Source organism: Lagopus muta, chromosome 6 (assembly GCF_023343835.1).
Source record: "Lagopus muta isolate bLagMut1 chromosome 6, bLagMut1 primary, whole genome shotgun sequence".
In the NCBI taxonomy this organism is placed as follows: Eukaryota; Metazoa; Chordata; class Aves; order Galliformes; family Phasianidae; genus Lagopus; species Lagopus muta.
Genome location: NC_064438.1, coordinates 7771410 through 7786394, shown reverse-complemented (window position 1 = coordinate 7786394; position 14985 = coordinate 7771410). Strand labels below are relative to the sequence as shown.

The following is a 14985-nucleotide window of genomic DNA, read 5'->3' as shown; positions in this document are numbered from 1 at the left end:
CCTTTCTGGGTCATTCTTTTTTGCCTGGGTCCCTCTCTCCCTTTTCTTCATACTTATTTAGTGGTTAAAAAAAAAAAGTACTCAAACAAAATACATTTGCCTAGGATTTTCAAGGATTTTACTGGCAGTAAGTAGAAAAAGGCCTGCTTGGTTTTGAAGGCAGTGGATCGTAGCCTGATTGAGCTTCTCAGCACAGGAGATCATGCAAATGCATAAGGCATTGCATAGAAGGGCTTAAATATCCATGTAGCTTGTCAGCATCTTAAGTAGGAGAAGACTCAAGAAGACTATAATACTTGAAATGTGCATTTCATAAGAGGCACCACTAGAAAGTTCAGGATTGATAGTTAGATGTCTCAGACCAAAGTTTTTTCTGGCTGAATACTAATGTTTAAAGTCTCAGCTATCACCATGAAACCATCCTTAGCCTAATTCGAAAAGTAGAGGAGAAACCATGCTAAAATTGTTCGGTTTTCCCATTGACAAAAGGATCCACTGAGTTAATGGAACTTTTGTGAATCATCAAGGTTATGAAAAACAGAGGTAATTTTAAAGAGCAAATGTGATTTATTGTAATTTAGAAATCTGAATAGTCTGTTAATATTTTTCTGAGCTTGACAAAACATTTTTGTATAGAACTGAGTGCATGCAATGAATGTTTACCATATGCAGTGTATATCAACTATATTTCATAAACACATTTTGATACTGTGTGAAATGCTTGTGTTAGGAGCCCAGTTTTTGCAATGTGTTCCTGACCACTCTGGGCAGAGACACATTTTGTCACAGAATACATTACTGGAATTTTATTACAGATTTCCCAGAGGAGATGAAGTGAATATATTTTCATATTTGCCACAAAACATTCTCCTGAAAACCTCAGGTAGGATGCTAAAGCTATATCCATACCATTGAGAAACTTCCTTGTCTTTCTTTCAGAGAACTTGCAACTTCAATAACATTGTTCCTAGCAAGGTATTTCTGCTCATGTTGGGCAGAAGACTGAGCTGTGCTGCAGTGCTTGTGCAATTCCAGGAGTAGCACAGGCCACGTGCTGCCAGCACAACCACTTCAGGTCTCCTCGAACCTGATTGGAGTCTTACCAAAAAGCAAGCATTGCAGTCAGTTACAGTAGGCAGTTTACGTCACCTTGGTGACAGCTTCACTTTGCCAGCTTTGATGATCTGGGCACCATTTTCTCAGAGGAGGCTAACCAGGCATGAGTGACAGGGCAGCCCCTGGGCCCACAGCATGCAGGCATCTGAGTGCACAGCAGCAGTTCCAGCACTGGAAAAAGGAGAAAACATGACCAGGTGTTGGAGCAGTCGCTCACGCAGAGCTGAAACAGGCAGGTATGTTCCCTTTTTGTATCCCGCCTGCCAAACAGGGGACTGATGGAGGTCCTGAGGAGAGAGCAGTTTGGGACAACATCTATCTGTGAGCTTCCTTTCTATTTCTCTAATTTGCCCTCAGTTTCTCACGTTGCTTTGGACAGATTCCTGAAAACCCATTTGTGCTCATTTCCTACCCCCTTCTGCATTTGTCATGAGTAGTTGCCAGTCCCAGATTGGTGAGCAGTGAAAATCCCCAGCACAGATCTTCATTCTAGTCGTGTGAGTCTGATGCTTCCCTTCCAAGAAACAGCAGCAGCTATGACGTGACACAAATGTGACTGTGGTGGTGAAAAATGGCAGGGGTCTGCTTAGGTCAGGCACAGACCTGTTCCCACAGGCCCAGCCAGCCCAGGGAAACCCTGGTGTCCTGGTCTCTGCCTTCAAAAGGCATCCCACGCTTTGTCAGGGCAGCTTGTGAGAGGCACTTGGGTCTGCTGACAAAGCAGGACATAAGGAGATTTTGGATGTGCAGGGTGTTCTTCAAGCAGAGAGAGAGGCAGGTGATGATTGCCCGTGAAACTATGACTGGTGAGTAGAGGGAAGGGCTGCTGTGGGAGAAATGACGGTGTGCTGTGAAATTGGCGTTTCTGTTAGATTCAAGATCTTTAAAGTTCAGTTATGAGCATTAGTTGCCAGGCTTTGTACTTTTTGTTTCGGTCTTCATAGGTGTGTTTTGTTTTCTGCTGCCTGGACTGCGTCATCTCTTCTTTAACTCTGCCGGCGTCCAGTGAAATTGCAATTTTGATGGTTGCCAGCAAAGTTATTTTTGTGGAAAATTGACACCTCCTGAAGCAGGATTAAACTACAGCGAGCAAGGAGTTGAAACAGACTGGAAACATAAGTCAGAGCTTAAGACAGAAATTGCTTCCTCAACAGGTGATAACAACAAGAGAAGTACAGAATAACCACATAACTATTATTTTGGGCTTTGAAAATGCTATTGCTAGTCATTGTAGCCTTACTTATGTTTAGCAATTAAAGTTTGCCACAGTCTGGGATTGTATCATTGTCTCAGCAGGGGAGTATTTTCTGCTCCTTTCTAGAAGTTGTGAGTCCTGCTCTATAAAAGCTGCCTTACTTCTCAGGAGAATTTGAGATGTCAGAAATAAATTTTTTGTTAAGAACAAAATGCAAGTTATAGATCTGCCATTATCCATAGCAAACAGTCACACTGACAAAGTGAAGCTGATTCCAGTGCATTCACTGTCTGATGGTGTTGGAGGCAAGTATGAGATGGAAAAAAGTAGCTCGAGTGCAAGTGCTGTAATAGTAGTGCTCGTTTCCTTACACAAGAGGCTTCTTTTGCACCACAGAGATAAACAGCTCACACTTAAACTGTAATTTGGCAGGTAATTTGCTCATAAAACTAAAGTTAGTAGTTGGAAAACAAAAAATAACTGACAGCTCCTGCCCTTGCAAACAAAATCATTACGGTGATTTCTTTCTATACACAAAAACACAAGGTGGGGTTTCCAGTATTGGCTTGTGATGTAGACAAGCCAATGTACAAGTTGGGACTAGTTAACATCTTAGGTAGGACCCCAAGTTTCATCTGATCTCACTTGCTGATTTCTGAAATGTCTTTATATTTAGAGTTAATGAGAACAAGGCTAGGAACCTGGGATGAAATCCTAGCCTTGCTGAGGGCTGTGGTGCTGTGATTTCTCTCTCCTTTCTCCTTTCTCCTTTCTCCTTTCCCCTTTCCCCTTTCCCCTTTCCCCTTTCCCCTTTCCCCTTTCCCCTTTCCCCTTTCCCCTTTCCCCTTTCCCCTTTCTCCTTTCTCCTTCTCTTCCCGTCCCTTCCCTTCTCTTTTCCTCTTGTGACTGTCCTGTTGCCAGAACACCACAGCCTTTCCCAAAGCGCGCCTCCCAGTATTATCTCTCCTCTGTTTCCAGGCTCCTCCGGGGCTGATAGGCAGTGCCTTACTCCAGCCAAAACAATTGCTAATGGAGACATGAAGAGCTTCATTAAACTTGGACTGATTATTTGTATGTATAAAATGGCTTTGTGCTGGCAGGATCAGAGCTCAGGGCTGTATTTCAGTAGTAACACCAAGGCAGAGTTAAACTGTTTTCTTTTGGTTCTATTAGGTAACATTCAGGTGAGCATGAGGCATCTACACGGTTCGGTTTTTAACTGCCAGGAACAGGTAGCTACTTTAAAGACTGATACAGCTTATAAATAATGATTGGCAGTGTTTCTTAATTTGTAAAAATGAATTTTAGCTAAGATTTAGTCCTTCCAACATAGGTTTGAGAAAGCATGTGTGTGCCTTTGTAGTTACATAAAGAAGTGTTTGTAAGACATCTGCAAAGCAGAGAGGCTAAGCAGACAAAGGGATAGAAGGTGCCAACTGCTGGAATCCAGGGGTGTATTTGGCCAATTGGGTGTTACAGGAGTTAGCTGCAAAGCTTGCCTTTTTCTTGCTTCGGAAATGGAAGGCCCTTCTTCAGATTTGTATAGGAAAGGGTTAATCTTGTGGCTATCTCTTGTTTAAACAAATGCACCTGAGTAAATGAACGAACCTTTTAAGTTACTGTGCCTGTTTTGTACCTTTTTAACAGAGTACTTAAATCATTATATAAAATATTTTTTATATAGACGAAAGTCTTATGTTACGTACAGGCCAGTCAGACGTTGGACCACCCTTCAAATAGCATTGGTTTTCCTTTTCCTGACTGAACTTATACTGTTGTTCAAACAGGTGGCTTTCTGTCACTTTTCCCACCTCACTCCTAACCCAGAGCTGTTAGAGTGAACACTCGTGTTTTTGCAGCCATTGTCGAAAAAATACTTTCATCCTGAAAACAAGCTAATCAAGAAAGAGGAACATCTGATATTGGAGCAGAAAACCGGTTACTCATATATCAGGAGTAAAATAAGAGAGCCGTGAGCATGAAGGATTGGAGCTTATTTTGCACGTCTTTGTGACGTGGCCAAATAAATGCCAGTAAAACCAGAGAGGCTTAGGGAATGGGGAGAATGAAGAATTTCAGGGCTATGTCTAGACAGAATAGCTTGCTGCCAGGTCTGTCGTATGTATGAGCAGTGTGTCATATGTGGTCCTAGCAGGAAGCTGGTAACATATTAGAGATCAAGGATTTACCTTACTCTAATACTTACAATACTTGGTATGTGGTATTAATAGTTCCAGTTTAGCTTCTGGGGTGAAAAACTGTCATGCTTAAGGATGCTGTGGGAAAGCAGTTTCAGCAAACTACAGGGAAGAGACTGCACATATGAAAGCCATTGGCTGCGTTTACGTCCTTAGTGTACTCCAAGGTCCATGGGATTGGAACAGTGGCTAAATGACCCACAAAAGCACAAAATGGCCAGCTCCAAAGGTGTGCAGGCACCTATGTCTGTATCCAGGTCTGGACACTGGGGTTATGTGTATGGAAGGATGGGGAGATACGAACACTACCAAGAGCTGAAGGAAGGCCAGTGTCTGTTTTCTTTGGAAAAGTTTTAGACTAGTTCATAATTTGTGCAGTCACTTGAAAGGTACAGAGGCTCTGTGAAGGCTGAATCCCTCTCTGAGCCTCCTTTGGGTGTCAGAGCCTTCAAGGAATAATTAGACTGTTGTTAGAATAAAGCAAGAATTGCATTCATTCATTCATTCGTTTATTTATTAAATCAGTCTTGTATCTATTAAAACCAATTGTCTTGATAGATACATATGCTAGTTTTCATTCTTCTGTGTGCACACACGGGCAACAAGATGAATTATAGCAACCAACCAAACACCTCCTCTGTAAACACGACCCAAGTGAAATAGTGACTGCAGACCTTGCCCTAGGGGACTATACTGTGGCCTCTATTTGCAGGTCTTGGGGCTGGAGAGCTTCCTTCTGCAACAAACAAGGCAGTCCAGGGCCTCGTATTTTCAGTGCCGAAGCGTTGCCCTTTGGACAGCCTGAGCCATTCTGCTTGCCCCAGGACCCTCCATCACAGAGCGATCTTCTGAATGCTGCATAATGGGTAGATGGGTGAAGCATTAACAATCTGCTTCATGGTATAGCAGCTCTTGCTATAGAAAACGCACAGCTGGAATACAGCTATCCACAGTGGTACACTGATAATAGATATTGCTGTTGCCATTTATAAGCCGTGCTTGTCAGGTGTTGGTGGGTGCACAATCTGCTCCTGCTGCTTAGTGCAGTGCTGGCTCGCTGCACAGCCACCTCCTGCAGTTGAAAGAAGGATGCTTTCTCTTTCTGAGTGCTGATAAATATTTTATCCTTTCCTTTGCTTCATATTGGTAATTAGCAAAATCAAGTCAGACACAATTCTCACTGTTCTTCATTCTGCTGAGTGCCAAGTTGAATTTAGAATCATCTTTTTTGGTTAGTACCCCAATGCGGTATTTGAGCTGGGTTAAGTCCCAGGAACACCTTTGTAAGTGAAACCAGCTGGGCATAAATGAGGACTTGCACCTAGGATGAATGTCGCATACATTTGGTATCACACGGGGAAGGAATTGTTTCTTGAACAGCTGTGACTGTAATAAGATTGGGATTCACAACTCGCATGTTAAGATTCACCTACCCAGCACTAACTTGTTAATGAGCACGGCTCATGAATCATGAGCCACGTGCAGCCCCTCACAAAGCACCGTGAGCTCTGAGTTGCTGGGCACTGTCTGGATGTGGGTGAGTTGAAGCTGATGCTGCCTGTGTGAGAGGTCCTGCAGAGCAGTACGAAGCCAACAGAGCCATGGAGGGTGGTGAACTCACAGGCGGAGTCTGGTTGTTTGCCCACTGAGGAGGTGTACTGTTTTATTCAGCAATAGTTACATATTAATAAAAACAGCTTTTGAAAAGAAACATTAGTGGTATTAAATACTCTTTTCAGTTGCATAAAGGGTGCAGATAGATGAAAGCGGTTTGCAAAGGGAAGAATTCCCATGTATGAACATTGGCCCATTCTGTTCTTAGTAATCTATTTCTAGAAGCAAAAAATGAGCAATTCAAGGAGAACGCCAAGTTCCTTTGACGAAACTGTTCATATAATCCTTATTTGTGTCTGTATGCTGCCTAATCTTGCAAATCTAAGTAATATTATGTTGAGTAAGTTTCCTCACAGTTCATGAAGCTACATCTTTCCAGATGAGCAGGATGCACTCTCAGCAACATTTCTGATGCTGCAGAGCTGGGAGGAGTGGCTGACACACCAGAAGGCTGTGGTGTCATTCAACAAGACCTAGACAGGCTAGCAAGTTGGGCAGAGAGGAACCTGATCAAGTTCTACTAGAGCAAGTGTAGAGTCCTGCACTTGGGGAGGAATAACTGCGTGTGTTGGTACAGGTTAGGGACTGACCTGCTGGAGAGGCGCCCAACAGAGTAGGACCTGGGTGTCCCTGTGTGCCACTGGTTGGTTGGCCACGAGGCAACAGTGTGCCCGTGTGGCCAGGAAGACCATTGGGATCCTGGGGTGCATCACAGAGAGCACGGCCAGCAAGTGGAGGGGGGTGGTCCTCGTCCTGAGCACTGCTTTCGTGAGGCCACAGCTGGAATAACGTGTCCAGTTCTGGGATCTCCAATTCAAAAAAGACAAGGATCTCCTAGGATTCCAGCAGAGTGCCATAAAGATGATTAAGAGCCTGGAACATCTGCTGTATGAGGAGAGGTTGAGACACCTGGGACTCTTCAGTCTGGAGAAGACTGAAAGGTGATCTCATCACTGTTTATAAATATCTAAATTGTGGGAGTCGAGTGGATGGGGCCAGAATCTTTTTTCATTGGTGTGCAGTGATCGAACAGGGGACAACAGGCAAAAAATTAATGATAGGAAATTCCATACAAACATGAGAAGGAACTTCTTAACTGTGAGAGTGATGGAGCACTGGAACAGGCTGCGTAGAGGGTTATGGACTCTGCTTCTCTGGAGATATTAAAGGCTGGATGTTTTCCTATGTAACCTGCTGTGTGGAACCTGCTTTAGCAGGAGGTTGGACTTCATGATTTCCACAGGTCCCTCCCAGCCCCTGCAGTCCTGTGATTCTGTATGATTCTGTATGAAATGATCTCTTTATTGGTTAGGTCATGTGGTTTTGGTATTTTGCACATTGGCTTGGCACTGTCTGTCTTCCTGCTGCTTTTCTGCATGACTCTGAGCACTGTAGCTGAAGGGAGGAAAGTAATGCTTCAATTCTCTTGCTGAATAACGTGCTTGATTCGGAAAATCGGAAAAAATCCTGGTGCTCTTTTCTGCAGGTGCTCTCTAGCTGTTGGTGATTCAACTGATTATGTTGTTCCCCCACAGATCTCAAAGATCCCAAAGAAACACCTAAAAGTCATAAGTTGTGTTGTATCCTAAGCGTGAAATGGGAATTTAAGCTACCTCTGATATACAGAATTAGTGCATTTGATAAGAAGAATAAGGAAGCGTCACTGGACGCAATTGTTTGATGGCAAAAAAAGCCCAGCATCTGAATTTCTTCTGGCAGTATTCATACAGACAGAGAAAAACTCTTCTTTCCAATGGCAGAAACAAATGGCTGAATTAGTCTGGCTGAGTTTTAAAGGAATGCTTTATCCTGGAAATAGGCTGCTTCTCTCTCTGGGTGCTTGTTTTTTTCTTAGAGGGAATAACTGCTGATGAGTAGAGCTTGTAACATAAATGCAATGAAGTCATTTTGAGCTAATGATTTTGCCATCAAATGCTCTGTAAATGATTTAAGTTTTAATTCATTTACATTTTATTTTACTGTTATATCCTTTCCTCATAAAACTAAATTAAATATAAAATTGCTTAAGTATATATAGTTTCCTTGAAAGTCATGCCATTTGAATGCCTCAGAGGAATCAGAGGAATCCATACATGCTTGAATTTTATAATTAGGATATCCAGAATATGAATTTATTTTAAAATAAAAAGTTTATCTTTTATTTAAAAACAAAACAAAACAAAAAGGCTTAATCATATTGCTTGACTTGCATAAATACCACAAAAACACTTTGACTGGCAATGTAGAAACTTCAGTTTGGTTTTGTTTGGAAAAAAGAAGTTCAACAACTGCTTCAACAAACATAGCTTCAGCCTGTGGGAAGTCACCTACCTAAGCTTCTTTTCCTGGGGTGCTCTGTTAGGGAGAGTCAGAAGCAGGTTTCTGTATCCCCTTGGAGATGCCACGAGAAGAGCTGCTTTTCTGCTTCACTGTTACCTTTTCCTTATTTGAAAATGGTTATCTTCTCACATCAGTCTTCTCTGAATTCAAACAAACCCAATTCCTTTCCTGGTAGGTCATGCTTTCTAGATCTGATAACTTTCTTCCCCTGGATCCTCTCCAGCACTTCTTTCCTGAAGTCTTAGCACTCCAGCTGTGGATTTGCACTGCTGAACAAAGCAGAAGAAAATCCCATGGGCCTGTTACTTTTCAAGCCTTAGGAGAGAATTTGTCATCTGCAAATTTAGAATTAGTTGGTTTTTACTCATCTGCTCATTATTGTCTATGTTTATAAAAAGCTTGTTGGATTCCCAATCCCATTGTTTTTGTAGAGCTGAAGCAAAGATGAAGTTGTTCCCAAATAAAAAGTATTCTTAGAAGCGTAATTAACCACTTCAGCTATTGAAATCTTTTCATCAAGGATTAAAGTTGGGCTAGTTATAAACGTTTCATATCCTTCTGAAGCTGGTTTGGGTAACTACACTGCTGCTTTCTCACCTGCAAACTCTTACAGATGGCACTGCAGGCTGTCTCACAACTATCTGTACTCAGTCCCCTTCAAGCAGACAGAATTTAGAAGACCAAGGAGACGTGACTGTTGGTTGTTTGTTTTTTTTTGGAACCAAGGCCATGTGTTTGGTCTTACTTGTATTTCTACACCAGTACCTGCGGAATACGAAACCTCTTCCAGTGGCTATGTATGTATGCAAGTGATTCCTCCATATAGGTACCCTTCAACACCTGTATGCTGAAATTCAAGAAAAGTTCATTGAACATGCAGGAAAAATGGTTTGATGTGTGCAGGATGTTATAAAATAAGATTCAGCTCAAATGACTGTTGAAAACAACGTTTGTGTGCTACTACTTCATTGCATTAGTACTGAAAGACATGAAACATACCGAGGTCTTAGATCTGCGCTTGTCCTACACTGTGAAAAGCAATTGATCTCAGCTGTTGGTCTGTGAGCAGCAACTTTCTGGGTGAGTTCAGGACTGCGTTGCTCATAAAGTGAGTGCACCTGAGAATCTTCTATGCAACCAAGTAAAGCATTCACTTGATAAGATGTTCCAGACTGCCGTTTGGTTTTGGTTAAATTCGTTTGTTTGATCTGCTCTGTAGCTATCCTTCTTTCTCCGAGTTTCACATTTTCAACCATGTAAGTAGTCTTGTATGTCATGAAGCTGTATTAAATGGGTATTTCTTATAAAAACATATTTAGAAAATAGTTTCTGCTTTGCTAAATACAAAATGCCATGTTGTTTGGGAGGGGAATGTACCTGTCACCGGTAGCAATAAGTGTCTTAGTAACTACAAGAGCAAGAGAAGAACAGAGGTGCTTGGAATTGGCTGAACTGGGTGGGATAGAAAGTAATCACAGAAAGACGTATTCTGAGTGGCAACTAAAGGAGCTTACCTGCAGGGGAAGTAACAGAGAGGCATTGGCATTAAAAGGAAAACTGTGAAGAGAAACCTCTGGAAGCACAGCAGTGTGTCTGAAGCAATCTTAGAAAAGGCAAAAAGGTTAGCTGAAACATGGTGACGTTTTAAAATCATTACTATTGTTTTGGTTGGTGGTGGTTTTCCGGGGTGCATGCAGGTGTTTCAGTTTTGCTAAGAGGAAATACAAGCATGAAATTGGTTCTAACAAAGTTAACATAAAGCAAATATAGAACTCTTCCGCCTGATGTGCCCTGTGTGGAAAAAGAACATTTTTGGTTGGTTGTTTATGTTAATTGCCTCCAGGAAATTAACTCTCCCTCCACTAGAACTTGGTATTATGAGGCTTGAATTTTGTTAATATAAGAAAGGCTTTTTTTTTTTTTTTTTTTTAATTGGACTGGAAGTCCATATTTCTTCCATGAGATTTGTAGCTAGTTAGAAATGTGCAACAAAGCTCCTCTATTTACAGCTTGTATTATTTTTGATAGTCACGTTGAACTGCAGCATAATAGGTCTGAAATTTTTCATCACAGTTGGATCTTTAGAATTCAAGCTAAGGACGAGGTGGAATTGCCTTTTGATATATTGAGCTGGGCTGGAAGTGATTAAATGAGTAGCTCATTATTTTCCTGCAATAAGAGGGAGCCATTTAGTGGCTGCGGTACCAGGTTTTCTCGGTCCTCTAGCTTGATGTTCAGTGTCAGTGTTTACCAAAATGGAGATAGCTAAAAAGAACCTTTGGAGCAGAAGAGGATTTTTGGGGAGGAGATTGCTCTCAACCCATATCATACAGAGATTCTGGAAGAAACGTTCACTTTGTTTTAGAGGCTGCTATAGTAGCTCAATACCTCAAGACGATATCCAAGTAGGTAAAAAGGGATGGGAAGGGAAAAGATAGCACAATAGTGAAAATTCACCAGTAAATGCAATGCAAGATGTAACATGAATATCAAGTAAAAATTACTTTCGAGCCTCTCTGTTTTCCTTGTATGCATTTTAATTATTATTTTGGCATAATATAATAACAAGGGCTGGTTTATAGGATGATACTAAGACTTGGGGCTATGACTGTGGCAGATTTTGTAAGCAGAGCACTGCTGAGCTGCATGTGCTGCGTGTTGCAGGATGCAGTGCCCATGACTAAGAAGGGGAAGGATTTCCTTCCCAGTCACCTTCAAGGAGCTGACCAGGTTAAACAATCCTGCTCTGTGCTGTTTTCTGGCAAAATGCTGAGCTGTGGTCTTGAGCATGTGAGGTCAATAAAATCTCCTGTAGCCCTTTTCCTGTGCGCTGTAGCAGTAAAACTGAAAACCTGCTAATTATCCTAGTCACCATGTAATTACATGTCGTTTACAAAAAAATCCCCCTGTATTTGAAGACTTAAGTAGAAATGATCATTTCTGTCAGTTCTTGCCCATTATTGTTGTTTTCTTCTGTTTCAGCTACAAGGTTTAACTATTACAAGGGTTTAGTCAAGCTTTCAGCCTTCTGCAAATTGTAAAAGACAGTGCTTCAGTGTTTTACAAATATTTCCATCTCCCTCTTCGCAGCGAGTGCTCTTTGGACAATAAGTGGTGCATTTGAGCAGACTTTTCGCTTGCACCTCATTTGTGCATAGCTCCCTGTGAATCCATCTGCTGCCTCATTATCAGTTTATCAGGCATTCAAGACGCTGTGGTCAGCCATGAGGTTACTGGTGGGTAGGGACTAATGTTGTCCTAAGCTGTGCTGAGATGTTCAAACCAATGCTAAGTTCAGGAATGCCTCCTTGCAAAAAAAAAAAAAAAAAAAGCTGTGCAAGTAGGGAAAGTAAAGTAAAGCTCTAGGGAGTTAATCTCACATGTGCTCATTCTTCCGGGTTCCTACTGGAGCCCAGGGCAGTGGAAACACCCCATGTTTTAGGAGCTGGACTGGTAACGGCAGTTAGTGAGATGAGATGAGACTACTCCCAGTTTCCCCAGTTTCTGCTACAGTTTTTGGTTGTTGTTGTTCGTTTGTTTTGTTTTATTTGCATGGCCCCATGGCCTCTGGGCCTCAGATAGCCCAGAACTGTCAGGTTTCGAATATCCAGTGACTGGCTGGCTGGGGAACAAATTTCATAAAATCATAGAATCACCAAGGTTGGAAAAGACCTAAAAGATCATCCAGTCCAACCGTTCACCTATTCCCAATAGCTCCCACTAAACCATGTCCCTCAACACAACATCCAGCCTTTCCTTGAACACCCCCAGGCTCGGTGACTCCACCACCTCCCTGGGCATCCATTCCAGTGCCTGACCACCCTTTCTGAAAAGTAATACTTCCTAATGTCCAGCCTGAATCTCCCCTGCCGTAGCTTGAAACCATTCCCTCTGGTCCTATCACTAATGACACGAGAGAAGAGGCCGACCCCCAGCTCACTACAGCCTCCCTTCAGGAAGTTATAGAGAGCAACGAGGTGTCCCCTGAGCCTCCTCTTCTCCAGGCTGAACATTCCCAGCTCCTTCAGCCTCTCCTCATGTGGCCTGTGTTCCAGACCCCTCTCCAGCTTTGTTGCCCTCCTTTGAACACGTTCCAGGGCCTCAATGTCTTTCTTGCAGTGAGGGGCCCAAATTTCTTCTGTCAGAGAGTTCTTGAGCTCAGGTTTTTGTCGGAGCTGCTGCAGCCTCCAACTCCCCCTTTTCTTCCATCAGCTGTTTGCTGTTCTGCAACAGGCTTTTCACCTGTTGGTTTTGGTGGTTTAGGCCTCTCCTTCCTTGCCTGGCCCTTCTGAGCAACGTGTAGCCGTCAGTAGCCACATTCCAGTCGTGGGAATCATCCCGCCAGGTTTCAGTGACTGAGCTACATCATGATTTTCCAGAAGCACAGTGGCTTCCAGCTCCTCCTGTTTGTTTCTCAAGCTGCATGTGTTGTTGTAGAGGCATTTCAGCTGGGCAGCTGGTCTTGTCACCTTCTTAGAGGATAGCTCCTTAATTCCTTTGGTATTTACCTTTAGTCTCCCTGTTGCCTTCATCATCATAAGATGCAACAGGTTGAAGGCCTCCCCTCCCCCCAGCACCACGTCCCTTTAATTTACCTGTGCTATCCTACACCTTGTTTTGGTCAGGCTCTGTCACCTCCTTCCCCCTTCAAACCTAGGCTAAAGCCCTGTCAATGAGCCTAGATCCCCTTATGATCCAGGTGGATCCTATCAGCAGCCATCAGGCCAGGTGCCAAGTAAACTACCCTATGGTTGGAAAAGCCAAAATTCCTGCATTCTCAGTAGCCTCTTAGCCATGTATTGATCAGATGGGTTTTCCTGGTCCTCTCAGAATCCCTTCCTGATGGGATAAAGGAAAACACCACTTGTACTCTGGTACCATCCATTAATCGCCCTGTTATTTTATGTATGGTTGGGATGTTTTAAAGTGTTCAGGGAATTAACTGGATTTTTAAGTGCACATGCAACATATGCATGTGTGTTTTAACACTACCATCCACTTAGATCAGTCAGAGTCACCAAAATTCTTCTTTTTTGAAAATAAAGCTGTGTTGTGCTTAGACATGCTGAGCCAAATCTGTTCCTGGTGTTATTTCACTGGCTGGATGAAGAATTGCACCAGAGATGAATTTGGTCTGGTATAGCAGCTTTTTTGCCTGGAGCAAATCTTTATAGCGGAGTTGTATTTCTCTCAAAAAATCTAAAAGGAACACTGACAAGATCTGCAGCTCTGGTGGTGTGAGCAGGTGCAGCGATATTAAATTATTTCTTATTAAATAGATTCAGCAACTTGAAGCTTGTAATTTTGTTTTGCTATGATTCTGTGACAGAGACCTCTTAAAACAGGCAAAATGCACATCTTGTAATTGCTTTTTCTGGTATTATCATTTCAAAGATTTTTGTTCTCACATAGCTTGTGTTCAGGTTGTATTATCAATTTGGGTAACATCAGAGAAGTAGAGTCCAATAATGCTGTACTTTTCTGGGGTGCTTCCCATGCTAGCTTTATTCCCATTAAAGCTCAGCTGCTGTTAATTAGAATTAGAAGTAACCAGAAATGTTTTCCTGAAGTTCCATGCCCTTAATGCCTTGTGGGCTTGTCTGTTTGTTTTGTAGGTTTATTTCCTTTAAGACTCCAAGCTTAAGCTTGGAGACCCCAGCCATCACCATTGAGCCCAGCAGCTGGAGCGGCAGCGAGAGCCCTGCCGAAGACATTGAAAGAATGAGCGATTCTGCAGATAAGCCTATTGACAACGATGCAGAAGGTGTCTGGAGCCCTGACATAGAGCAGAGCTTTCAGGAGGCTCTAGCTATCTATCCACCATGTGGGAGGAGGAAAATCATCTTATCAGATGAAGGCAAAATGTATGGTAAGTGGTGCTCAGTTAGCCTTTGGAAATAATTGTCCCTGTATGAGCCATAAAGGCCAGCTTGTTTTTACACGCCGTTCCTGGCTCTGACTTTGGCAATTACAGAGTAAATCTTGATGAAATCAAGTTGAGAGACCTCCAGTGGGCTGATGTATTGCTGGCACTTGGAAGCAATGTTAGTGCATAACTGTGTCCTTAATGAATACTATAATTTGCCTAGAATGTTTAAAAGAAACTTTTAAATGTGTCATTCCTTGAGCACAGAAAATATTTAAGCATTTTTCATTATTTTTTTATAAGTGGTGCAGAAATAGAAATGGGGAATATGGTGGCAGGATCACGTGACGAAACATGCAATATTAAATTGCAAAGCAATCAAGTTCTTGTCGTGTTCAGAATCCTTTTGACAGAAGAGGCAAGTTAGGGGTGCTTTTGTGCCTTTCATTACATTTCCCCCCCCTTTTTTCAGCACAGACTGCTATAAATCAGATGATGTGGTGACAGTGTTCCATAAAGACATGCTCCTGCGACTGATGCTGACATCTGCATGCACTAACCATAGCTGTGTTGCTCTCATCCCGCTCATTGAAGCTCTCTCGCTCCCAAGGCCGAGCTGCCTTTTCTTTTCCATTTTGCAAACTTTTCTTTGTGGG

General features: G+C 42.5%; 1 protein-coding gene across 8 annotated transcripts in view; it reads left to right on the top strand.

Moving 5' to 3' along the window:
- TEAD1 (TEA domain transcription factor 1) overlaps nt 1-14985 on the top strand; it is a 144604-nt gene that overhangs the window by 38135 nt on the left and 91484 nt on the right. For all 8 annotated transcript variants that reach the window (XM_048948781.1, XM_048948777.1, XM_048948776.1 and 5 more), the window contains exon 2: nt 14079-14332. In XM_048948781.1, coding sequence (XP_048804738.1) covers nt 14185-14332 — 148 coding nt within the window. In that variant the 5' untranslated portion in view covers nt 14079-14184. The remainder of the gene's footprint in view (nt 1-14078; nt 14333-14985) is intronic.